This window comes from Lepus europaeus, chromosome 13 (assembly GCF_033115175.1).
Source record: "Lepus europaeus isolate LE1 chromosome 13, mLepTim1.pri, whole genome shotgun sequence".
Taxonomy (NCBI): Eukaryota; Metazoa; Chordata; class Mammalia; order Lagomorpha; family Leporidae; genus Lepus; species Lepus europaeus.
The window spans coordinates 41,139,130-41,163,427 of NC_084839.1; the positions used below are offsets into that span (position 1 = coordinate 41,139,130).

General features: G+C 49.6%; 1 protein-coding gene across 2 annotated transcripts in view; it reads left to right on the forward strand.

The window, feature by feature from the left end:
- Positions 1-8,782, forward strand: part of CAMKMT (calmodulin-lysine N-methyltransferase) — a 467,624-nt gene extending 458,842 nt beyond the window's left edge. For both annotated transcript variants that reach the window (XM_062209372.1, XM_062209373.1), the window contains 2 exons: positions 2,480-2,611; positions 8,177-8,782. In XM_062209372.1, the coding sequence (XP_062065356.1) occupies positions 2,480-2,611; positions 8,177-8,254 (210 nt within the window). In that variant the 3' untranslated portion in view covers positions 8,255-8,782. The remainder of the gene's footprint in view (positions 1-2,479; positions 2,612-8,176) is intronic.
- The last annotated feature ends 15,516 nt before the right edge of the window (positions 8,783-24,298 follow it).

Genomic DNA, 24,298 nt, shown 5'->3' on the forward strand with positions numbered 1-24,298 from the left:
GGTGGCTGCTATTTTACACAGGGCAGTTAGGCAAGCACAGGTGAACTTCGACCAGAAGGAAGGAGATGTCTGGGCAGGGGGCACTGCCATGTGCTTCAGTTGTAGTCCCCTTACGGCTCACCCCAACCCACCCATCGGTGGGATGTGGGAACTCACGTCTTACGAACGCAAACACCAGCATAGCCAAGAAACCTATAGCCCTGCAAACATTACGATATAGAGCTTAGATAAGGGCTGTAAAAAACAAACAAACAAACAAACAAACAACAACAAACAGCTCTTCAGTTACAACTATACAATAATCCTTGTAGTTGCCTTTAAAACAATTCCCATTATTCAACAATCCAGAATGGCAACCAGCTCTCAGAAATGACTAAAATGACCTACCAGTCTTCTCTCTCTCTCTCTCTTTTAATGGAGACTTTTGCTCTCCTGCTGAGACCACGTATTATATCTAGTTTCACGTAAAAATGAATTTTTGCTGCTAAGTTTGAAAACTGCCTGAAAATAGCAATTAATATTGGAAAGGCTGACAGAACCTTTAAGTGTAGTGGCGTGACTGGTGCTGCTATAATAATGTACGTGTCTATGTAAACACAGTGTGAAAACGCACTGATGGCCAGGACAGTGTATCCGTGTATTTTCTTGCAGGTGAGAGAGGGAGAGAGAATTGATAGAATTTTTATAGCACTGTGAGGTAGTGTGGGTTTTTCTAACCTCACATCTGTATAACCTTGTTTTTCAAATTATTTTCACTTTCATCACCTAATTAGGTCCTGGGGAGAAAAAAAAAAAAAAAAAGGCAGGATGGGCTTTGTTCTTCCCATTCGATGGATGAGAAAATTCTGAATCGGTGAGGCTAGCTTCAAGATTCTTGTCAACAAAAATGCAGAGATGGGACCACGTCACCTCCCAGGTCCCTTTAGCTCAAGAGTTCTATGATTGCTTTTTCTGATTGTCCTGAGGTGACCCACAGCTGTTTAATTGGAGAGTCCCTTTAAGTGCAGAATCCTTTCTATCACACAGTTCCTCCTTATATCCTTCAAACCCTTCCCTGCATGTTTAGTCATCTGTAAAATGCAGTCCACCATCCGACGTTGCTGAGAAGGTGGCTGAGGGGATTAGAGGGAGGGTTTGCGGTGCACGCAGCAAGCGGTAGCTATCGTCCTTACCATCATCACCATGACTAATAAGAAGACTATGTGGCGTAGTGGAAAGAGCATTGGTGTTGGAGTCAGGTAGATGAGCTGCTGGTTCTTTACCACTTGTGTCAGCTTGGCCAATTAGACTTCCTGAGCATCCCGTAACGTGGATCTGCTAGTATTGATCAGAGGGGGTGGTTTGGAGACTAAAGGAGCTGGTGTAGATGTGAATGCCCAGCCCCGTGCCTGACACACACCAGCTGCTCCAGAGATGGGTGACAGGTGTGAGTGGTAAACTACTTTTCCTAAGAAACTGGGCTATACTTTCATGATTCTCTCAACACCTGTGGTGGCAATGCAGTGCGGTGCAGTATAGCCTTGAAATTAACAGAAGCATATAGCCATCTTAAAAGAAAATAGAAAGAAAAGAAGGTCCGGCAGTTTGCCCATTGTGTATACATCTGGGAGGGAGAGGAAAAAGCCACACACTCCCAGTAGGTGCCAAATGTTTGTTGTGGAGTTTCATATCAGAGGGTCTTCTGCAGTCTGCCATATGGTTTCCTCAAGCCCTCCCATTCTCCCCATTGTAACAATCTCATAAGATTCTGTGATTCATTTAGAAAAGCCTGTTTACCCTCATTCTTCCACTTTCTTTGAAAAGCAATCATTTGAGTACTGTGAGGAGCTGCTTTGCTATAGCAATGACAATTCTGAAGGACTGAATGTAGTCAGAAACCAAAACCCCATAACCTTGCCTCTGACGGCAGGGTCAGGGAAGAGGCTGGTGGTGGGATGGAAATGTGAAAGCTCTCCACTAGGGATTGTGGTTCCTTGCTTCTCGGGAGGACTTCTTGATACTGAATTTTCAAGACACAATAAACTAACACTTACAAGCGCATCTGTTGCCACCTGCTCTGGAGCTGTGCTGTGGATATGTTGGCAGGTGCTATCGAGACACAAGGTGAGTGGTACTGCCCTGAGCCAGTTACTCTAACATCTAGCCAGTGCTCGCACCCACTGGACCCAAGACAGTGAGCATTTTTCAGAACATCAACTTCCCATCACAGTTTCTTGCATGTGTTGTTTGAAAAGGATTAAACAGAGCAACTGGCCATTTGAATGTGAACTTTTCTTTTTTTTTTTTTTTTTTTTTTCTCATTGGCTGGATCTCTAGCCTTGAAATCATTCTTCCTGTGAATACCCGTCCTGTGTGGACGTCTCAAGAACAATCAAGTTTTTCTACCTGAGAGCAGAAAATCCAGTGCTTTGACCAGTTGCTGTTATGTTTGGTTGTCTTCCAGATTTAAAATGTGTGAATTTCCTTTTGTATGTTCCAGGGGAAAGCAATGGTATTCGCCCCACGCCGTGGGAATACTTTAAACCAGTTTTGCAATCTAGCTGAAAAAGCTGGTTTCTCTATCCAAAGACATGAAAATTATGATGAACACATTTCAAACTTCCACTCCAAGGTTAGTTTTCTGCTTGTGTTAGATAACACTTTAATCCGCATTGCATTTTGAAGAGATCATGGTCTTTTTGGCAGGTACCCTAAATATTTGATTAAAGTCCTCCTTAGGTGTGTGGCTTCTGAACAGCTATTTGTATCTGATTATTTTGTGTGCTAAAGCCATCTTTTATCTTTGCATGTCTAGTAGGATTTCTACAGAAACCATTCCTGTTTACTCCTTTCTCCATAACAAACTAATCTTTTCATTCATAATGGACCAATTTGTAGGATGCAAGGGGAGGTGGCATAGAATGAATGATAAACATGCATTTATGTTTTAATGAAAAACATTGGGCTGTTAAGTAGGTTAAACGCTTAGCTGCACTGAATTAAATAGAAGGTGAATGTCTAATTGTATCACGTTGGACTGTAAATCTTTATCTCTGCTTGCTTTACGGCTGGGTCAGGTGACAGTTTGAGACTGTTAAACCTCATACAGAATTTCACAGTTGTGGGGTTACATGTCAGATCGAGGCGCTACAAGATTTAGGTCAAAAGCACTTATCTGAGAGTGATTTCTAAGCCTACTTACATAAAGCAATGTTATCAGCCTTTTTATTATTTATGGGTATAGGGCGATATAGGACACGGCGAGGCAAGTGTTCTGCAAACTTTTTAGGGTTCTCACACTTGCTAATTCGTGTCACAGTGACTAGTGTAGCAAGTATTGCTTCCATAACTGTGTGCCCTAAGGAAATCTGCCTTTGCTGAGCTGGTCTGACCTCGGTAGGAGACTTTGACTAGCCATGATTTCACAAGTTGTGACGGCAGAAAAGTAAAGGCTTGACCTTAATTTTCTCCTGGGACCATGTGAACAGCATTCTTTATTACCCAGGACTGTGATATAATGTAGGAGTACATTAGCTTTTGAAAAATTATATACAAAGTAAGTCTGACCTTCCAAGTAAGAGATAGGAAACCTTCCGTTTCTGGAAATGGGCTCACTTCTGTGGATCTCTAGGGTTTTATCCAGCCCCTGGTAGGGGGAGAGGGCTTTGTGAACTGAAAGTGTTAAATCCCACCCTCTCCCGGGGGGGTGAGTGAGGCCCACTGCTCACAACCAAATGATTGAAAACAGAATGGTCTTCCATTCAAACCCTGGCCACCTTCTCCAGGATGTGGTTTTCAATTCCCCCCTCCTTGAAGAGAGCGGTACCTGGTGAGGGAAGGCCCTGTCCCGGCACCCTGGGCTCCTCCACCCAAGGGGACAAGGTGGCCTTCTCTCCAGGGTCAGGCTGGAGCTATGGGGATCAGTGGATGGCTGCTTCAATGGCACGTCACTCACTCTTACCCTGGAACAACACATGCTTTTAGTTTCTCAATGACAGCTCAGGAGAGCAGAGGCAGGAGTGTTCCTCCCGCACAGAAGTTCAGCGCTGTGCCTGATGCCCTCTCTCCTCCTGCCAAGAGCTGAAGGGTGCTGGGTCATGCAAGACATTCAAGGGCTTGGTGCCCACCTGTCCTTTGTCTAGAACTCTAGTGGAGGGCAGCCGCTGCTTCTCATCTCCAACGCTGAGCACTACCTTGCCTAGCACAGCACATTCCAGACCCTCTAACACATGCCCCTACATAAATGTGTGTGTGTCTATACATACATGTATGTATGTACATGGTGCATCACACCCAGCTAGGACTCATCAACAATCATTGCCTGATTGATTGGCCCCTCAAAAATAAATCTCCATAAATACCAAGTGGCCTTAGTTTTTCTCTCTGCAGAATTGCTTAAATGCTGACATTGGCCTAAGAAGATAGTTCTATTCCTTTTTTTTTTTTTTTTTTTTCAATGAAGGGTGACTTGCATTTCACTCTCAGGGAGCAGATCTCTCCGGGGATATTCCACAGAGTTGGGGTGCCCTGAGTAAAATGAATCAATGCGTACCTGTGACATTTACTTTGGAAGATGAGAGCTCTTTCTGCTGCTAGCAAAAAAAAAAAAAAAAAAAAAAAAAGAACGGCTCTGGTCCCTCTGCACCTGCTCCAACGCGGGGAAAACTGGGAACAGACTGGACAGAGCCATGCGCCATGACCCAACTGCAGCTCCCACGTGGATTGCTCTTCATAAGAGGAGGCCTGGCACGGAGCCGGGGGCCGAGCTGGAGCGCATGGGGAGCGGCCCACTCCTGGCTGAACCTGCGCGGGGGCACCGGCCGAAGGCAGCAGCCGCGTCCCCCTGTCCCGCCCGCCACCCCCACGGCCAGCCGCCCTGAGCTGCGGGGACTGGAAGAGCCGGCGCGGCCGCGGGGAACTCCACCCCGACGCCTTTTGTTGGCCGCGTACTAATAGCCAGGGCTTAAAAGTTTTCCATCTTGAGCGGCAATCAGCTTTCTTCCTCTCCGTCTCTAGCCGGAGCCCCGTGGTCCCTGGGACGCGCCTGCTCCCCAACGGAGGAGCAGCGTCTTCCTCGGGGCTGCGTGTTATCCTCTTAGCCCTACTGTGTTGGAATAGAGTGTAACCAGCTGGAGGACTGTAAGACGCCTGATAATGCCGCTCTTTTCCGCAGTCCCGTCTTAATCTTGTTACACAAATGGTTGTGAAGAGATTCATGAATTTTAATTTTGCCCTCTGCATTAGTGCCTCCCGTCACTCATACGCAGCTGCCTTGTGTGCCGAGTTTTCACCCTCCTCTTACAACAGGGGAAAAAATTAGTTACGATCTTGGCAGTAGTGCAAGGTAAAAAAAAAAAAAAAAAATCTACAGATTTAGGCAACCACCCATGAAGCTGATTAACAGTCAGTGATCAGGAGGAACGGCTTTGCCTCTTAAACTTTTCACCTCTCATTGTTAACTGTGAAATTTTATTTCCGTTAAAAAGCAAGCCTGTAATCAAAACGGTGCCATTCTGCACTCTTCTGCCAGTGCTTTTGTTAAATGGTGCCCACACCACGCAGCCAGCGTGCTTGGGGACCAGGCAGCCAAAGGTGCAGGGTGTTTAAAAAAAAAAAAAAAAAAAAAAAAAAAAAAAAGAGGCATCGTCTTTCTGTTCATCCAGGCAACACGAAGAAAAATAAAAACACTTGCCTCTGCTCCTGAGCCCCCTGGTCTCCCCCAGGCTGGGAATCAAACGCCTTGCCTCACCGTGTGGCTCAAAACCCTCCCCATGTTCAGATAGCAAACTGTTTAGCAAGGTAGTGGACGTGGCTGCGAGATGACAGCTGGCTTGAAATAAGTTGATAAAAAAAAAATAATGCTCTTGTTCATGCAAATGTTCCTTGAAATATAATTTTACTTGCCATGGGTAGTTGTTGCTTTTTTTTTCCCCCTAACTTTTTGCAAAAATCACCCGAGTGTTTATTTTCTATATTTTTGTACTCAGCCAGAAGAATAGGCTTGGGCTTGCCTGTGAAGGCAGTACATTGTGTTAAAGGCACGGCCGTATTGCACTTCTGCTTATCTATTCAAAATGCCACATTACAAGTGGCTGGTGCTTATAATCTGTGTGGTGTGCTGTTGATAATTGTGGATACTGTAAAGGGTAAACAGTCTGAACTCCGCTCCCGCTGCTGCTGCTCGCGCCGTAGTGAGGCTGAGTGTGTTACATCCAATTATGAAGTAAAGCATAATGCTAATAGCTGCTATATAATTTAGCACAGTCCTCAAAAGACCTTGTTTTAACCTGTGAAATTGAAAAATTGTTTTATTCACAATTTGCTTTTTGTTTTTGTTTCCAAGGTGCTTTTTTATTTCTTAAAATTATAATTACGAATTGGGCAAAGCAGTACAGCCTGGGTACATGGACTTATTCTTCAACCTCATAACGTGCCCTCACTGAAGGAAGTGTTTCCTAGCAGCTTGTGTGTATTTGGGTCCTCTCGCATAACAGACCTGCTTGATTCCGACACCGGCAGCCCTGAGTGATAGTGCTTTGTGTTTGGTTTGGTTTTGGGAGTTGTCAGTTCTTCTGACTCGCACAGGAAGGGCTCACAGTCAAGTCCGGGCGACCCCAGCCCCTTCCGGCAACCAAGCCCCCTGCTTTGGCCTCCAGAGGTCAGCACAGAATTCAAGTTCAAAGTGATTTCTAAGCCACATTTGCAGAAGAATGATGTACCCCACATATTACCTCAGGGACTTCACGAAGAGCTCACTTGAGCCTCTGTATATGAGTGCATTGTGACTGAGCAGGTCAGCTGACACACACTGAGTGACCAACTTTCCCTCAGCCCCGGTCCCCAAGGAAGAAATTTCACAAGCTTGACCTCTTCTTTCCCATAGCACCTTTTGTGGAGCTCCCTCTATCACCAGGGCAACTAACGACAAAGGTGTTCACAGTTGGGAGGTCCTGGTGAGTGGGTACAGATTGGCAAGTTTGTGATTTTCTAGGCATTGAAAAAAGATGATTAAAGAGTGGTGCTGAGGGACCTGTGTTTAACTTAGGCGGCAACAAAAATCCGTGAGGCTCTTTCTAAACAGAGGACGAATCAGCTTTGAACAGAACACACACGGCCTAAGCAAGCAGAAGTTGCATCCTCAGGTCACAGGACCAGGAAGCCCGGCCTGCCTGCTCCCCGGTGGAAGCGGAAACTTGGGCTTATGGCTCCTGTCCTCAGTAGCGAGGGCATGTCATACTTTGGGAATCGGATTTAGAAGAAACGTGTAATTTGCAAAAATTCAGGTTAACATGCCCCAGACACACCAATCCAGGAAAGTGTGATGTTGGAGCCAATTTGTGTAGCTTTAGGGTAGGATGGGGGTGGAGGAGTGTTTGACTGATCTGAAACAATAAAGGAACTGGTTCCACATATAATTAAAAGAAATATTTATCTCTGATTCCTACAAATCAAAAAGTGAATTAGCAGTTGGCTCGGAAACACCTATGTCGAGAACATGAGTTTTATCTTGATAAACAGCAAATGACTATTTGCCAGAATAAACATAAGTATGACCGTCAAAATTATTCTAGCCGAATGAGGAAGAAAAGGTGAACTTTAGACTTGAAGACTCTGACAGGATTTTCAAATCTTATCACAGAAAGGCCCTCAGAGTTTCACCTGGCCAGTATCAGATGTGGCTGCTGAAATCGTGGGAATATGTTCTCTCCCTCAGAGAAGAGAAGTTTTGAATTCCTTATCACTCACGTGAAATCCCCTAAGAAGCACCCGGAGAGCCTTCGAACAGTTCTGGGCCCCACCAGCCTGTCCCTGTGCCTGGGGTTGTCTCCCAGTCCTCAGTGCTGGGCGGGCAGGGAGAGGAGGGAGCGCCCAACGAACGGCTGGGCGGCGGAGGACCAGGCCAAGTCCCAGATCTCCCCGCGGTCCGGTGGCTCACAGCTCAGGGAGGTCACAAATGCAGTTTCAGGGTAATTATGAAGAAAATACCCTCCCCTCACCTAAAGAAAAAAAAATCCTAGTGTACAGTATTGTTATGCCAATGCCACTGTGAACTACTTTGAGTTGCTTTTTTTGTGTGGTTATTTTCGCGAAATTATATATTTAGGTAAAAAGTCATCATTATATTCGACATTAATATCGACTGGTAAAAATTGCTTGTCTGAGTTCCCTTATGCTTCTCTTCTGTTATTGTTTTCAGTTGAAAAAGGAAAACCCGGACCTATATGAAGAAAACCTGCATTACCCCCTTCTGCTTATTTTAACCAAATCCGGGTAGAAGATTAAGCTTCTCAGAAGAGGAAGAAAACATCCAGTACATAGGGCCAAGGCTCACAAAAACAGAAACGTGTGACGGGTGTACTTCGCAACAAGCCACCAGCTCCCTGAGTCCTGCAGGCTGCCTCCAAGACATTCCACGGGTGGGCCCCAGGCCCCACCTGTCCTCACCCACCCTCGCCCAGCCCCCTGGCTGCCTCCCCTTTTCACGTTGTGCTGGCTGCTCTGCCTGCACCACAGCCTTGTTGGTCTCCAAGTCTCTATAAGCAGCCGGGCTGAGATGTGAATTTGACTCCTGAGCGACCTAAATATTTTCCTGTCTCACTGAGACAGAATTTCTTTTGGTGATTCCCAGTCCCACTTTAAAAAAAGAAAAAAGAAAGAAAGGTCTTTGTTCTCTTTTGGTGGTGGCTTGTTCTCTTTCGGTGGTGGGAGTTTTTAATCAGCAAACACAAAAACATCATGATTCCTTCCTGGTTAAAAAATAAATAAAGCACATCTCTCTGATCTCCCTCCAGTTAATTGTATTCCATCTGCCATCTCTTTCTGCGTCTCTTTCTCTCCTTCGTCTTTTCCTTTTAAACAGGATGTTTTTTTCCCTATAGATGTATAAGAAATGACTACATCAGCCCAAAGCCTCATAAACTGACCGTTTGTCCTCTGGACACAATAGCGTGGCCAGCCCTCTGCTCCTCCTCTCCAATTATGTGTGATTAGTCTCAGTGTGCTGTGTCAAGGAGGGGGAGTGCGCTGAGTGCTTATTATCTGTTTAGGTACAAGAAGAGCACATTTAGGCTCTGACTATGAATGAAAAGTGAGCCTTTATCAGAGCTTAAATCTAACTGCTGCTGTTCTCCAGGCCTCTTTCAAAACAGGTCCTTTCCAGAGAAATTGTGAATAAATGGTTGATCCACTGGATTGCAACCAGGGGGAGTTTTTTTGGAAAAAAAAAAACAACAACAACAAAAAACACCTCAATCACACGCTTATCTTATTTAAAATAAGTATATATTGTTAGCTGCTGTGATTCAAATGAGTAGTAAACAGTTAATGGGTGCTAGGTAGGATGAAGAGGGAACTCCCGTTCTGCAGGGAACCCAAACCCCATCCTTGCCTGGCGCACCCACAGGCGGTGCTCTGATGCCTTTTGTGGAAATGCAGATGATTATCCGTAAGGAATCACCTGTGCCCACTTCAGCAGCATTGTCATTAGCAGGTTAGCTGTTGTAGCCTCATGTCTTTAGTCCAGGCAAAGCATGCATTCGGTGGGATGCAATTAGAGTGGTAGGTGGGGGACTGGGGACACATCCTTTGCATGTTAAACAAACTTAGCTGCCACGCAAACAGCGACTCTCAAATATCTTCTCTGCTCTCTTCTATCATCAAACAAATTTTTCACCATCAGTTTGCATGTCCTTGTATTCACTACTTTTTCTGCTCCATTAGAGCACCTAGATGGATCTGGGAAGGCATAGGTCAAGTCGCAGTTAGATCATACATTGCTTTCTCACAAAAACTTGAATTGCAATGCCAAGTGATGGGCTAACATCACAATAACAGCAATTTATTCCTCTTTGGATAAAACAGCAGTCTATTCTCAGTGCTAGATAAAGACCAGGGCAATGCAAACCAGCCATTTAGCTGAGTAGTTCAGCTAGTGGCAGCTCTCCTTTGGCGACTGTATAGGCTGCACACTGGCTTCATATTTTCTTGTTTAAAAAATTAGAATTTGGAATGTTTTAAAAGGCTATGCAAGTAGTTCCATTTGTACTGCTGGAAATACAGCAAAAAAAAAAAAAAAAGAGTTCTTCTGTAAGACTTGCAACTAAATCTGACAAAACTCATCCCTCCAGTAGCACCTAAGATATTGTCTATTCTTCTTTTTTCCTTTAAAATATAGAACAGCAGGACCATGAGACTATTTCCTTCTTTCTCTCATGAAAATACATGAATTGGCAAGAATTCAATTTGCATTTGTGTGTTGTCAGTGTAGAAACCCCATGTTTATTTCTCTGGCAGAAACTGTATTTTGAACGGTAAACTAGTGATGTGTTTATTTTTAAATACCTGAGAACTATGTGTCAGAATTGAGCTATTCCTACCCAAGAGGTACCTACCAAAGAAATATATTTATGGTGTGATTAAAACCTAGGAAATCTGCAAAATGGTAAGGGTTTGTTTCACAGATCCGCTGTTCATGGACTCTCCACACGAAAATATCTTTAGTCCAGGCTCCTTGAAAGTTTGTAAGAAACTGGTGTTGTATATTATTGAATGATTTAAGCGTTTTTATCTTCTCAAATTTTAGTCGAATGCCAATATTGAGAAAGGAAAAATAATGGCAGCTCTAAAAAGCCTTACTCATTTACATTTATTTCAAACTTTATGATTATTTCTGTGCATCAGTATTGGCTTGTATAATTGCAATTGAAATGGCCCCTTCTGTAATTGTCTACATAATCATGCATGTGTTTGTTTCAAAAGGAAGCCTGTCTACATAGGAAATCATAGGAATTATTATGATATTCCGCTAGTTGTGAACCTTTCTCTTCTGATAGAATGCAGGATTTTCCTTTGTCATACTAAGTAGGTTTGATTGGATGTAAGAATGTTCCTACTGTCACCCATGGTCAGTTTTAATGCGGTGATGTGAACAGCCACATACAAGTTGGTTATAAGAAATAGATTTTATTTTATAGCAAGACATATGCTGTGAATTGGGATAAAAGTGCTAGAAAAGACTACCTAAGAGGTTGATGCTATTTTGTATAAATTGTGTATTTTGTTGGCTTTTTGACTGAGCATGAAAATGTAACTTCCATTAGGGAAGGGTAATTTAGGTGCTCAGTATTCAGCAGAAAACTTGTCGGGGCCATAAAAGCTTTTCTGGCTGGTTCCTCGGGTGTTTTCAGAGAAGCGCTGCCCACCCCTTGCTGATTTTCCCTTTGGCTTCAGTATGGGCTGAATTTACCACTGCATACCTGTTGAATCAATGTGGGGATCCAGCAGTTAACTGAGTGAATGGAAGGATTAGTGGCCCTCTGGAGCCCTATTTCAACAGCCAGGTGTCCGTCCTAAACTAGTTAACTGCTTTTGACTTACCTGGTCTGAATGCCGTCGGCGGGAGGCCGTGGTGGTTTCTATCCTTTTCCCCACTGCCAAAGAGGGGCAGCCCTTCTCCTGAGGGTGAGGCGTCTTGGTTTTGGTCTTAAAATAGGGATGGACTGGCATCCCCTTCCCTCACCTCAACCCAGCTCCCAGGGGTTTTGTCTTTGTGCTTACTCAGCCATTGACTTGGTTGCGGTCTGGGCCAGTCTGGTAGCATCGTCCAGAAAGACCCTTTCACTGGACCCTGGCGGGGCAGGGTGGGGGGCAGGGTGTGTCCCACCGCTGGTACCCACTCCCTCTCACGAGGGAGGTGAAGCTGTGTAGACCAGAGGTCCTGGGCTCCAGGTGCACCCCCACCCCAGCTCCCAATCTCCTGGGTGGAAATACCAGGAGTGACGCCCAGTATATCGCAGAGAGAAAAGGTGGCTTGGGAAGTCGGGCTGATTTTAGACAGAGCAAATATGTTTTCCTGAGTGGCCTATTTCCAAATTAGGCAGGAGCCCATTTGTGTCCAACAAACCATTAAGCCTGAAATGCCGCCTTTCATTCTCAGATTTCATTTTGCCCAGGGAGCTTACTGCCCAGGCTGCGGCTAAATCCTCCCTGTGTTCCCTGCCCTGGGAGTCTGAGCGTTTGCAGTCTGAATCTTGCCTTTTTTGTCACCCTGACTTTTCAATTAATACATTTTTTTAATAGATAAAACAGATCATACTGTGACTTTTAAAATGTCAACAAGCCTGTAAACAGAAATGTAATAAAATGGCTAATGGGAGATTCAATAGTTAATGGAGGGCCTGAAGTGTGAGCAAATACAGTAGCTGTATATTGGAAACTGTGCAAGTGAAGATGGCTTTAGTATTGCAAACTGAGGAAGAAAATTGTTTTTAATTAGCACCTTCATAAGAACTGCTGATTAATACTGTTTTGTTTGGTGAAAAGCTTTCAGCTGAGTAATTTGTACAGCCATTACAACAGTTTTGTTAGAGCGGGACTCCTGTTGTTAAACACAAACAGCAGATGATAATGGTGGAAGATGAGTTTGTCATGTAACAATTTACCTTATTGAAAAAAGCTTTATATAAAACCCAATACAGTAGGTACCAGCAGAAATCACATATTTTAAATCCTTCCAAAATTGCAGCGTGCCATGCTTGTGGTATTTTTTTTTCAGAGGCTAGAAGCAGATTTTATATCATTTATAAAATTATATACACAATTCAAAGGTGGTGTGGCGTGGACAGACCACTTTCTCGGCAGCGGTTTGCATTGGAACGGTAAACTGGCCTTGTATTCAAACACTTTCTGACTACACAAAGCAGGTTGAAAAATGGAAGCCTAATTAAATAATGTTACTCACATGTAAATTTGCATTGGTGGTAGGGAAATAAGAAATGGATGGTATTTCTGCCTTAGGTGGGTTTATCACACACAGGATCTTCAAGAAAAAAAAAAAAAAACTCTGTCAATGGAAGTTTAATTAACCTTTTTTTTTTTTTTTTCCCCTGGTGATGATGTTTTAACCGACCACAGGAAATAGCGTCCATTCAGTGAGAGCTGACCTGGGAATAAGAGGCCGATTTCAGTGAACTCCTATCAAACGGGTCTTTCGCCAGCCAGCAGCATGGGGACTTAAAAAAATAAAATGCAATGCAATGGTAAAGCATATTTGCATTAAAATATTACGCTAGCCAAGGCTGGTAAGAACTGTAAATGACTGGAGTCGCGCAATAGAGCATAGGATTTTTTTTTTTTTTTCAAGACAGGCCTTCGGGGTAATAACAAGGGTTGAGGCTCACGACAGCGCCAAATAAGCTTTAGACAGCGTAATAGTCCGCAAAGAAAGCCACAGAGCGCTGATGTGAAGGAAGAGCTGTCCGCCACATGCAGCAAAAATCACCAAAGGTCATTTTATGGTAGCAATTGTGACATAAAATTGGTGGTCATGCTACATGTCTAATACTCAGCACAGCTTTATAAATGCTGGGCCCCTAGCGATGGCTGTCATTAAGTGCTTTCATCATAATAAACTTTAAACTGTTGGCTTTATGAATCGCCAGCCAGCTTCAGCTGTTCGGCGGAGGGAGCTTGCAGTGCCTTAAGTGTGACAAGACCTATTAGGAATTGCAACCGTGTTTCAAGCGTACTTGGCTTCCCCACTCCTGGGGTGATTGCTGCCTATTAAACGGCGTCTGGGAAGATTTTCCTCCAGCAATCTCTGATCAAGGGCTTTTTTGGGCTTTGACCTGCATTTCCTTCGAGACTTTCTCTGAGGAGTTTTTTTTTTTTTTTTTTATAAGAGCAAAACTCCAGAGGGATTTATAGCCACTTCTGATTAATACCTTTCCAGTTTCTCTCGCAAACGCTCCCACTGCTGCATAGAGAAAAAGCTTTCATTGTTCCTGAGGTGCTTATTCGTGACCTTTTCTCCGCTCGCGGAGTCCCGCTAACGCGCTCCCTCCGCGAAGTCCTCGGGCGGAACCCAGACGGCCGGCGCGGCCGCCCCAGCTGGGCAGACGCGGGGCGCACAGGGCGGCTTTTATCCCGCCCACGGCTTCGGCGCGCGGCAGCGGCCCCGCCCACGCGGGCCCGCCGTGACGTCACCGCCGCCCGTCACGGCCCGCCGCCGCCGCCGCCGCCGCCCAGATTCCCTGGTTCCGATTGCGCTCTCCTTAACCTGAAGCATGGGCAGTCTCTTGGTTTCTGTGAATCTTACGGCGGCTTCCCGTCTGCCCAACTAATGTACATAATGGATGTTTGGAGAATGGCGCTTTAAAAAAAAAAAAAAAAAAAAACCAGAGTATCTCATTTACGAGGGCTAACTATGCATCGCGGACTCCCTCAGGGCCTGCTCGTGGCGAGTTCTGGCGCAGAGGCCGCCGCCGCCGCCGCCGCCGCCCCTGGCCGGTTCCCTCCACGTCCAGGTCCCTGTCTTAACGCTCGGGTTTGTCTTCCGATGCGCTCAGTGGCGTCCTCGCGGCAGCCCGGGGACTGTCTCCGGTGCGGGCCGCTACACCATTAATCAGCAGACCTCCGAGGGGGCTGCGGTAGAACTCGGCTAGGGTGCACCTGCGTCCGCTCGGGCCGCGCCGGGGCCCTGGCCGTGACCCCCGAGGGGCCTCCGCCTTTCTTCTCGGGAGGAGTCGGCACCGCGGGGCGAGCCGACCCGAGGCCCATCCGCCACGGTGTCCGCGCGAAGAGAGTGCGGGGGGCCCGCAGGCTCGCGGCTTTGCCGCCCGCCGCACCGGCGAGCCCGGGCCTCGCGCGCACGAGCGCAGGCGGAGGCCGTGAGCCAGGTGCACCGGCCGCCGGGAGGCTCCCGGACAAAGGCGCCTCCGGGGGCCGGTGCACCGCTCACCTGTCGCCCCCGGGGCAGATTAGGGAGAGGGCCGAGGAGGGCCTTTGGGAAATCAATTCGTCCCGCCCGTAATAGGGCATTTTGTCTTCCCTCTTTGGGAGTCCCGGGCAAAGGTGCTAACAGGTCTCGGCAAATCGGCTGTGGAGAGACCCCCGTCGGAAGAGGCGGCACCTCGCGCTGCCTGCGTGCCTTCAGTGGCCCGCGCCCCCCTGGGGACCCCTCTCTTGCCCTCCGGGCCCCCGCCCCTCTACCCGGGCCGCTTTCATCCGGAGGCCGAAAGTGGAGCTGCCCCCACGTCTTTTCTCCGGGTGACCTGGGCTGCACTTTGCCCCCACTCCCCGTCTGCCAATCTCTCCTCTCCCCCCACCGCACCTCTCCCTCGCCATTCCGGCGGCTCCCCCTCCTAGAGAGCCCCGGGAGGCCTCGCCTCCCCGAATCCGACCTCTTTCCTACACGGCAGCCCCCTGCGGAGCAAGGAAGAGGCCGCCTCAGAGTGAATGGCGGGTAAGGAGGTTTTTAATTTGTCTGGAGCCACAGGAACAAGGCCTCGGAGCGGCGCCCCTGCCTCGGCTCGCCTGGCAGTCCCCCGGGGTGCGAGCGGCGGCCGGAGCCCCTCTGCCTTCCCGGTGGGCGCCGTCGCCTCCCCACCGCCCCAAGCCGGGTGCGCAGCGAGCAGGGGCGGAGGGCGCGGCGGGGCCTGGGGACGGGCTCAGGAAGGGCGCGCAGGCCTCGGCCGCTGCGCTGGGCCCGACACAGAAGAGTGGGGACGTTTGAAGGCTACACCCACGCGACCCACGGTTGCACTCCAGGCGCATTAGCCTTCGCCTGCCTAAGCAGGCTTTATTTTTAGGAGCGGGGGCCGCGGCCTTGACCCAGCCTGTGTGTTTGAGGGCATCTCTCGCCCTCTCTCTGAGAAGCTCCTGGGCCTGAAGCCGCTCGCGGCTCCCGAGTTGAAGGAGCTCTGTCCTGCCTTGGCTAGCTCTGTTGGTCAGCCCGCTGCAGCACTAGAGCCCCAGGACTGGGGCAGGGGGTGGGGGGTAGCTCTGGGTCTCCAGCTTGCATTTCCCCTGCCTCTCAGGGTTTTCCTCCCTCACAGCCCCACCCCCACTCCCAACAGCCTAGCCAAACCACAGGGTGGCTGTGATGTTCCCAGCCTCAGGCCCAAGGGGCTTACCCAGCGCGGCCCTCCTGCTAGAATGGAGAAGTAGCCACGCTGTCTTCCAGTTTGCCTCGCCCGGAAACGGTGCTTTCTGACCGTGGCTCGGCTGGCTTCGGTCCATGTGGCCTGAGTAAAGATGAGAACAGTGGAGATCTGGAATTCACTGGCCTCACTTGATGCTTTTGGAGCCCAGCTCTCCAGCGGAAAAGCCCTCGGCAGCCCTGCTGGGTGCTGGCAACACGTGACCCAGTCCCCACCCCATCATCCAGTCTTTTGGGAAGGCACCCAGGGCCAAAGGAGCCGTAGAGGACCCAGCTGCTGACTGTAGCTGTGGGACTGAGCCAGCAAAATACCTGCCCAGCTGTCTACTCACAGAATCGTGCACTTTTGGCCATTTTTAAGCTACTAACTTGGGGGCAGCTTGTTACACAGCAGCAGATAACTGATGTAAGCCTTGATGTTTTCTGTCTGGCGTACTTTTCTGTATCCTGCAGTGTTCCTTGAAGTACCAAACCCTTGGGTACAGAATTGAGGTACTGTAACTTAGTATTTCAAAACACAAGCCCGCCGGCCTCACCCACGCTTCAGAGAATCAGCTGAGATCATCTGGTTTCCCCCTGCATACTAACTTCTGAAGTATTCAGGGAAAAAAAAAAAAAAAAAACTCTATTATCAGGGCCAGAGATTTGGGTTACCTCCAAGAATGAGAAGTCTCTGCTACCGCCAAGACAAAGCAGTCAGACATTACTTGTCCCTAGAGAATACTTTGGTATTCTCAGGGGAGGCTCTGGGGTGGGCCAGCGTTTTACCCTGCTCTGCCCCTAGCTGAAGGCGCAAGAGCTGCCTCAGGTACACCTGGAGCAAGGGAAGGAGAGGGGACGACGGGGACCTGGGTTCCTTTGTTTCTTCCTTCAAAAAGAAAATAGGTGCTATTTTATTTATTTGAAAGGCAGAGAGATTTTCCATCTACCAGTTGACTCCCCAAATGCCGCAACAGCAGGTGCTGGGTCAGGCAGAAGCCTGGAGCCTGGAATTTGATTGGGACCTCCTACATGGGTGGCAGGGACCCAGGTACTTGAGCCATCACCCACTGCCCCCAGGGTGTGCCCAGTAGGAAGCGGAGCCAGGACTCAAGCCCAAACACTCTGATACAGGAGGCAAGGGTCCTGGTCCCAAGCTGCACCAAACACCCACCCCTGAGTTCCTCCATTCTACTCACCTGTTGTGCGCTGGGCACCCTGTTAGATGCTGGGGATGTAACAGTGAACATGAAAGACCTGTTTGGTGCCAGTCAGATGCCTACTGAGAAAGATAAAAGGGCTTTCTACACCTAGCTTCCATGTGAAACAATGAGCAAACGTGCCAGTCCATTTATAAAATTAACGTGAGTTACAATAAAGTCTATGGGGAGCAGGTACTCTCTTGTTGGTAGAAAGTAATAGAGGGGCCCTCCCTCCGACAGGAAGTCAGAACCGGCCTTCCCTGAAGGCAGTCTCAGCAGGGAGGGGACCTAGTCCTGCACAGAGAGGGGGCAGGGTAAGGCGTTCAGATGGAGGGAACAGGGTCCACCTGGAGCAAGGCCCCAGCCTGCTGGCCAGTGTGGAAGGACTCAGGCAGGGGCAGGAGTGAGAGAGTGTACTTTGTCTCTAGAATGTGGTCAGCCATTGAAGGATTTGGAGTAGTGAGATGTACATTTATTTATTTTTATTTGCCAGATAGAGTTAGATAGTGAGAGAGACACAGAAAGGTCTTCCCCCAAATGGCTGCTACCCAAAGCCAGGAGCCAGGTGCTTCCTCCTGGTCTCCCAAGTGGGTGTAGGCGCCCAAGCACTTGGGCCATCCTCCACTGCCTTCCTGGGCCACAGCAGAGAGCTGGACTGGAAGAGGAACAATCGGGACTAGAACCCAGCATCCATATGGGATGCTGGAGCCACAGGCGGAGGATTAACCTAGTGAGCCGCAGCGCCGGCCCGTGCAATGTACATTTAAACAAACAGAAAAACAAGACTTATTTTTATACTTGAAAGGTAGAGTGACAGAGATCTTTCATCCTCTGGTTCACTCCCCAGATGGCTAAACAACAGCTAGGACTGAGCCAGGCTGAAGCCAGGAACTCCATCTGGGTCTCCTAAGTGGGTGGCAGGGACTCAAGTACTTGGGCCAGCACCCGCTGTTTCCCAGGTGCATTGTCAGGGAACTGGATCAGAATTGGAGTAGCTAAGACTTGAACTCTGATATGGGATGCAGAATAGTATTCTAAGGGTTAGCTTAACCCACCTAGCCACAGTGCCTGCACCCAGGTGTGTGTGTGTGTGTGTGTGTGTTTAACAGGCAGAGTGGATAGGGAGAGAGAGAGAGACAGAGAGAAAAGTCTTCCTTTTTGCCGTTGGTTCACCCTCCAATGGCCACTGCGGCTGGCGCATCTCGCTTATCCGAAGCCAGGAGCCAGGTGCTTCTCCTGGTCTCCCATGCAGGTGCAGGGCCCAAGGACTTGGGCCATCCTCCACTGCCTTCCTGGGCCATAGCAGAGAGCTGGCCTGGAAGAGGGGCACCAGGATAGCATCTGGCGCCCCAACAGGGACTAGAACCCGGTGTGCCGGCGCTGCAAGGCGGAGGATTAGCCTGTTAAGCCTTGGCGCCAACCCAGATGTGTTTTTAAAAGGTGACTCTGGGGCTGGCGCCGCGGCTCACTAGGCTAATCCTCTGCCTTGCGGTGCCGGCACACCGGGTTCTAGTCCCGGTCGGGGCACCGGATTCTGTCCCGGTTGCCCCTCTTCCAGGCCAGCTCTCTGCTGTGGCCAGGGAGTGCAGTGGAGGATGGCCCAATTGCTTGGGCCCTGCACCCCATGGGAGACCAGGAGAAGCACCTGGCTCCTGCCATCGGATCAGCATGGTGCACCGGCTGCAGCGCGGCGGCCATTGGAGGGTGAACCAATGGCAAAGGAAGACCTTTCTCTCTGTCTCTCTCTCTCACTGTCCACTCTGTCAAAAAAAAAAAAAAAAAAAAAAAAAAAAAAGGTGACTCTGGGGGCCAGAACTGTGGCTCACTTGGTTAATCCTCCGCATGCGGCGCTGGCATCCCATATGGGCGTCGGATCTAGTCCTGGCTGCTCCTCTTCCAGTCCAGCTCTCTACTGTGGCCCGGGAGGGCAGTGGAGGATGGCCCAAGTCCTGGGGCCCCTCATGGACACCAGGAAGAAGCACCTGGCTCCTGGCTTCGGATCGGCACTGCGCCGGCTGTGGTGGCCATTTGGGGAGTGAACCAACGGAAGGAAGACCTCTCTCTCTCTCTCTCTCTCTCACTCTCACTCTCACTGTCTATAACTCCACCTGTCAAATTTAAAAAAAAAAAAAAAAAAAGGTGACTCTGAATGCATAGATTAGAGGAAATGGAGAGGCCAGTTAGGACGTTTCTGCAACATAGAAGTCCTGGTGGGAGAGATAGCGATCCGATGACCCCGAGATAAGGGGAACAAACTGATCCCAAGTGTGTGTTCGGCCCCAAATTAACAAGATTTGCTAATGGCTTCCTCATAAAATCTCAGATGAAGATGTGGTTGGTCAGCTTAGGAGTCTGAACTCTGCTGTAGGAATCCAAGTCTCTGCCCCAGTGATCTGCCTCCCCCAACCCCACCTGCAAGGCCTGGAGAGGTCAGAGTATGGGAGGACACGCATGGAGAGGATGGGACCTCTACTTGCTCTCACTTCCAGTGCATGATGTGTGAGCTTATGGACTCACAGATGGGAATGGGAGTCTTCATGTCTTGATGCCTGCTGGCTCCCCAGGCTGGCCCTGCCCCTGCCTGATAGCCTCTGGGAATGTCAGAGACACAGGTGGCAGAGGCTGGATAGGTGAGAAGTCGTCTTCTGTCCTTGTCATGGACATGACCACCAGGTTTTCATTCCTAGGCATCCGGCACTGCTGTGGAAGTGTCCACTCTGGGGGTCAGATCCAGGGAGGTCAGAGACTGACCAATGTCCAGGTCAACATATCCCGCAGAGCCTGATAGGTACAGAGCACTTGAGTGCTCATAGGTGGGAGAAGATGCTCATTGAGACTAAATTCTACCAAGAGAACATCTTCCCTTTAGCACCAGGCTCCCCTTGGGAGCGGCAGTGCTCTCATGGTGCTAGGTACAAAGGACAGGAGAGCTCTTAATGGGGGTGGGGAAGTAGGACAGGACAGGAGGGGAGCAGGGGACACTGGGGATCTCCACGAGGTAAAGGGGCCCCCAAGAACTGGGAAGAGTGCCGATGAGAGAATCGGTGTCAAAAGCCACTCCTCAGCTTCACATGTCACCTGGGATCCGGGAGGGTTGTCCCCATCCAATTGCACATGCCTGCATGCTATGCACAGGAATGTGACAATGAATCGGGGAGGGGGTGCCTGCCCTGCCCACATGGAGCTTGTACTCCAGCAGAGGAGACAGAACATGTCCTCACATGACAGACCCCTGGAGAAGGACTGGCAAGGTGCTAGTAGAGCTAAAGATGAGCCACTACATTACAGGAGGGAGGCAGCATTTGTATCTGGCCCACCAGGGCACAGAGCTCACCGGCGCAGGCACGGAGTAAGATTCTGGGAAGTGTCTGATTGAGCAGGAATGTGGGGTTAAGTGAGGGAAAGGTTAACCCATTCATTCATCCCACAGACATGCATTGAGTACCTAACAGGTGCCAGCCGCTCAGAGTGCAGTGAGGGAGATGGCAAGGCACGGATCTCAAGGAGCTGACATCCGAGGAGGAGGAAGGCCATTGCCACATCAACAAAGAAGACTGCTTAGAGTCAGGATCGATGCAGTGAAGACGATAAAGCAAGTTGGTAATTCAGAACACGACCAGGCCTCCTTAGGACTTCTCTCCAAGGAGGCAGCACTTTAGTGGGAAACTGCATTACAAGAAAGTGCCTTCCCGGTGCAGGCAGCAGAGAGTGAGGAGGTCCTGAGGCTGGAGCAAACCTGTGGAACCTGACAGGTGGAACTCAGCAGAATGTGGCACGAACCAAGGAATGTGCAGGCCATTCATACGGACCTCAGAGGTCACAGAAGGAAGCTGGAGTTCAGTTTAACAGGTAGCTGCTGGGGGATCTTAAGAAAGGGTGTGGCTTGAGGGGACTGGGGCGCAAGAGAGGAAACAGGAGGCAGTTATGGTGGTTCCGGCAGGAGGCGGTGGATGACAGGAGGACACAGGGAGCCCTCTGAGGCCCGAAGAGTGACAGAGCTGGACTTCATCTGCAAGTGGGGCGGGGCACTGGGGCTGCTGACCCAGTGCCACCTTTCCAAGGAGCTAGAGTGCCAGTGCTCCCACACCAGTGGATGTGGCTGGAAGCAGAGTCGCTGGTGTCAGCTCAGGACCCCTTCCAGGGCTCTCTGACGGGTCCCTGAGAGCCCAGGGACTATGTGCTGACCCCGGAGGGCAGGGGCAGTGCTTAGTGTGGAGATGTCCTGGCACACAATGGGCACTCAGTGCACAGTGGTTGGTGGACAGGAAGGCCAGGAGGAGGAGGCTGGACAAGGCTGCTCTCTCCTCCTTTCCCAGCTGCATCCAGGAAGTGATGGGAATGTCAGAAACCTCCAGACTGCAACTTGAAACATTATCTTCAGAGATATTTCCTACAGTTATAGGCCTGTTCAAAGGACAGAAAACCCCCAAGGAGGCCTGGGAGAACCTTTCCACGCACAACCTCATTTCTTGTGACAATAGCCCCGTGACATTACTCCCCTGGTTACACACGGGGAGAAGGAGCCTTGGAGAGAAGTCCAGCGGACTGCCGGGATCTCGGCACAGGTTCCATCTCTGCTAAGGGAGTCGCGTGCCCCTCTGGACCCTGGCTTTGCTGCCTGTGGTGCTGGGACCCACCTAGAAGGAAGGAGTTGAATGCAAAGGAAAAAGAGGGTAGTGTTGCCTGTGGCTGGGTGTTAGGCAGCTTTGTCACGACAGACGAGCAGTGGAAAAATACAAGCACAGAGCCCCCAGAGCTGTGACACATACAAGTGATGCCAGACACGCCACTCCACCAGATGGCCTGGGGGTGAGCCAGCACCGGAAGTGGTGGGAAGGGCTCCATGCCCTGCCTCTCACACCTGGTGCTGGTGTGCATACCCCACGACAACCCGAGAAGCACTTTCCCTGGACTCTAGGGTTCTGGCCTCCCAGGACCCTGGGAGGTAGCCAGTGGTTGGGATGTCCTGCTTTCTGGGCTCTAAATTACCCTCAGTCTCCTTAGCCTGGGGACTTGATTGGCAGCCCAGCAGGTGCTAGGAGTAAGTTAGCTTTTCTCCAGTGATGTCAAGTACCTGAGCCACTGTAGCCACTCCTACTCGGGTCCCTTGTGGCCTGCACAGTTGGGCTGAGATGAAGCCCAGTGATCACCAAGCCAGCAATGCCATGTTCCCCTCCTCTTCTTCATCGACAAGGGAGAACCCGAGCTTCCGATGGAGAAATTCCATGTGTCACTGTGATTAAACTGCTTCTGATCACCTCGAAAGAAGATGATGAAAATGAAGGGAAACCAGAGTTGAGAAGACAGAGTAAGCACAAAAATGCGCTGGGTGTACTTACTGTCCCTGGGAGGACAGACCCAAACCAGGGAGCAAGGGGCAAGGCAGACCCAGCAGAGGGTGGCTTGCTAGGAGTCGGGGCAGGGAAACTGTGCAAGATTCATGGTGCTACAGACGCTGTCTACAGAGGAGCCACAAGCAGCTCCTTCCGCAGGTGGCTGTGGCCTGGCTGCTGGACTGCCAAGACGACCAGGAAGACACAGAAAAGTCTGTTCCCTTACAATGCATTTGACATCACTATATCCGTTTTTTAAAAAGCCACGCATATTCAAAGATCTCCTCCCCCTAGAGAGTCTCCTTGAAGAAGTGAAGCAGGGGGGAGCTTGGGTGTTTTTTGTAAGGTTTATTTGAAAGGTAGAATTAGATCGTGCCTCCATTGATCGACTCTCCAAATGGCCACAATGGCCAGGGCTGGGCCAGGCCACAGCCAGGAGCCAGGAACTCCATCTGGGTCTCCCACACATGAGTGTCAGGGGCCCAAGCATGTGGGGTATCTGCTGCTGCTTTAGCAGGGAGCTGCATCAGAAGTGGAGCAACTGGAACTTGGACCATTGCTCATATGAGCACTTCTATGGGCTGCTGTGCCACAACACCATCCCCACTTGGGTGTGGTTTGAGGTTTGGGATCCTGAGGACCTCCAGGCTGGGTTGCAGACCCTGAGTAACTGGAATGGGGAGAGTGCTCCTCCTAAAGGTTGCATTGCTTGTAAGGCTCAGAACAAACAGACTTGGGTTGGCTTATCTGATTCGTATTCACAGCCAAGAATTTTTTCAAAGTTCAGAATCAACAACAATGTTTAGTGTCAACTGGAAACTAAACATTGGGATTTTTCCACATTTGACGCTGGCAGCAACAGCTGCTAACCCTGAGCAACCCAGGGCTTTGCTTTGGGCTTGCTGCAAGAGGACTCCAGAAAGGGGCCTCTGAGGGGAGCGAGGTGTTTACTCAGCTCCTTCCAACCCAAATTAAATATTCAAATTGGGTTTGTTCTGGGGCATTGTTAAGGCTTGAGCTGTAATTTAATGGAAATGGCATTGTCCCCTGGAATAAAGGTTTCATTAGGCCAGCCCGCAAACTTTCCCCATTATCCCCTGGAGGAAACAATCCGGGTGACAGCCTGCCCGTCATAATCCCCCCGCTTCAGATTTATGGGACAAAAGACTCCTAATACTGAAAATGTTCGGGGGGAGGAGAAACACTTCCCAAACAAGAATTCTCTCCCTTCCAGGCCAGGTAACAAAGGGTCAGGAGGAATTTGAGGGGGCCTCCTGGCCACCTGCTGGCTAAGCCCACCGTCAGTAGATTAACTGCGGCTCTGGCTGAGTGTTTAGAAAGGCAAGTTACATGGCAGAGCAAACAAAATGCAGCCCGTGCTTTACACATGGTAATCCCGAATTTAATAAGAGCCTCACCACTGGGAAGCCAGAGCCCAGAGGTAGCTGAGGTGTGGGCCTCCACTGTTCCCGCCCAGAGCGGCCACGGTCCATTGGGTGTCTGGGCAGACTCTGGGCCCACCCCCTGGGGGAAGCTGTGGCCTCAGCTAAGAAAATTCCTCCTGGGTCTTTGGGTGAGGCTGCTGTTCTGTCTCCTTCCAGGCCTCACGGGCCTTGTCCAGAGACCAGTCACTACTTAGCTTGTTCTGAACACAGTCCCTGCGAAAGCCTTGGGTGGTCAGAGCCATCTGAGCTTCAAGCCCTGTGGGCTGCTGCAATGGAATCTACTTCCCTCACCCCTGAGGTTCCCTTCGGGGGTGCTCAGGCCTCAGACAAGGACCCGGAAGGTCTGTGATGCAGGTCTTGGTCAAGATGGAGGAGGTCCTGGATGTCTCTGCCTGGTTGGCTATCGGGCCCCTAAGGTGTTTC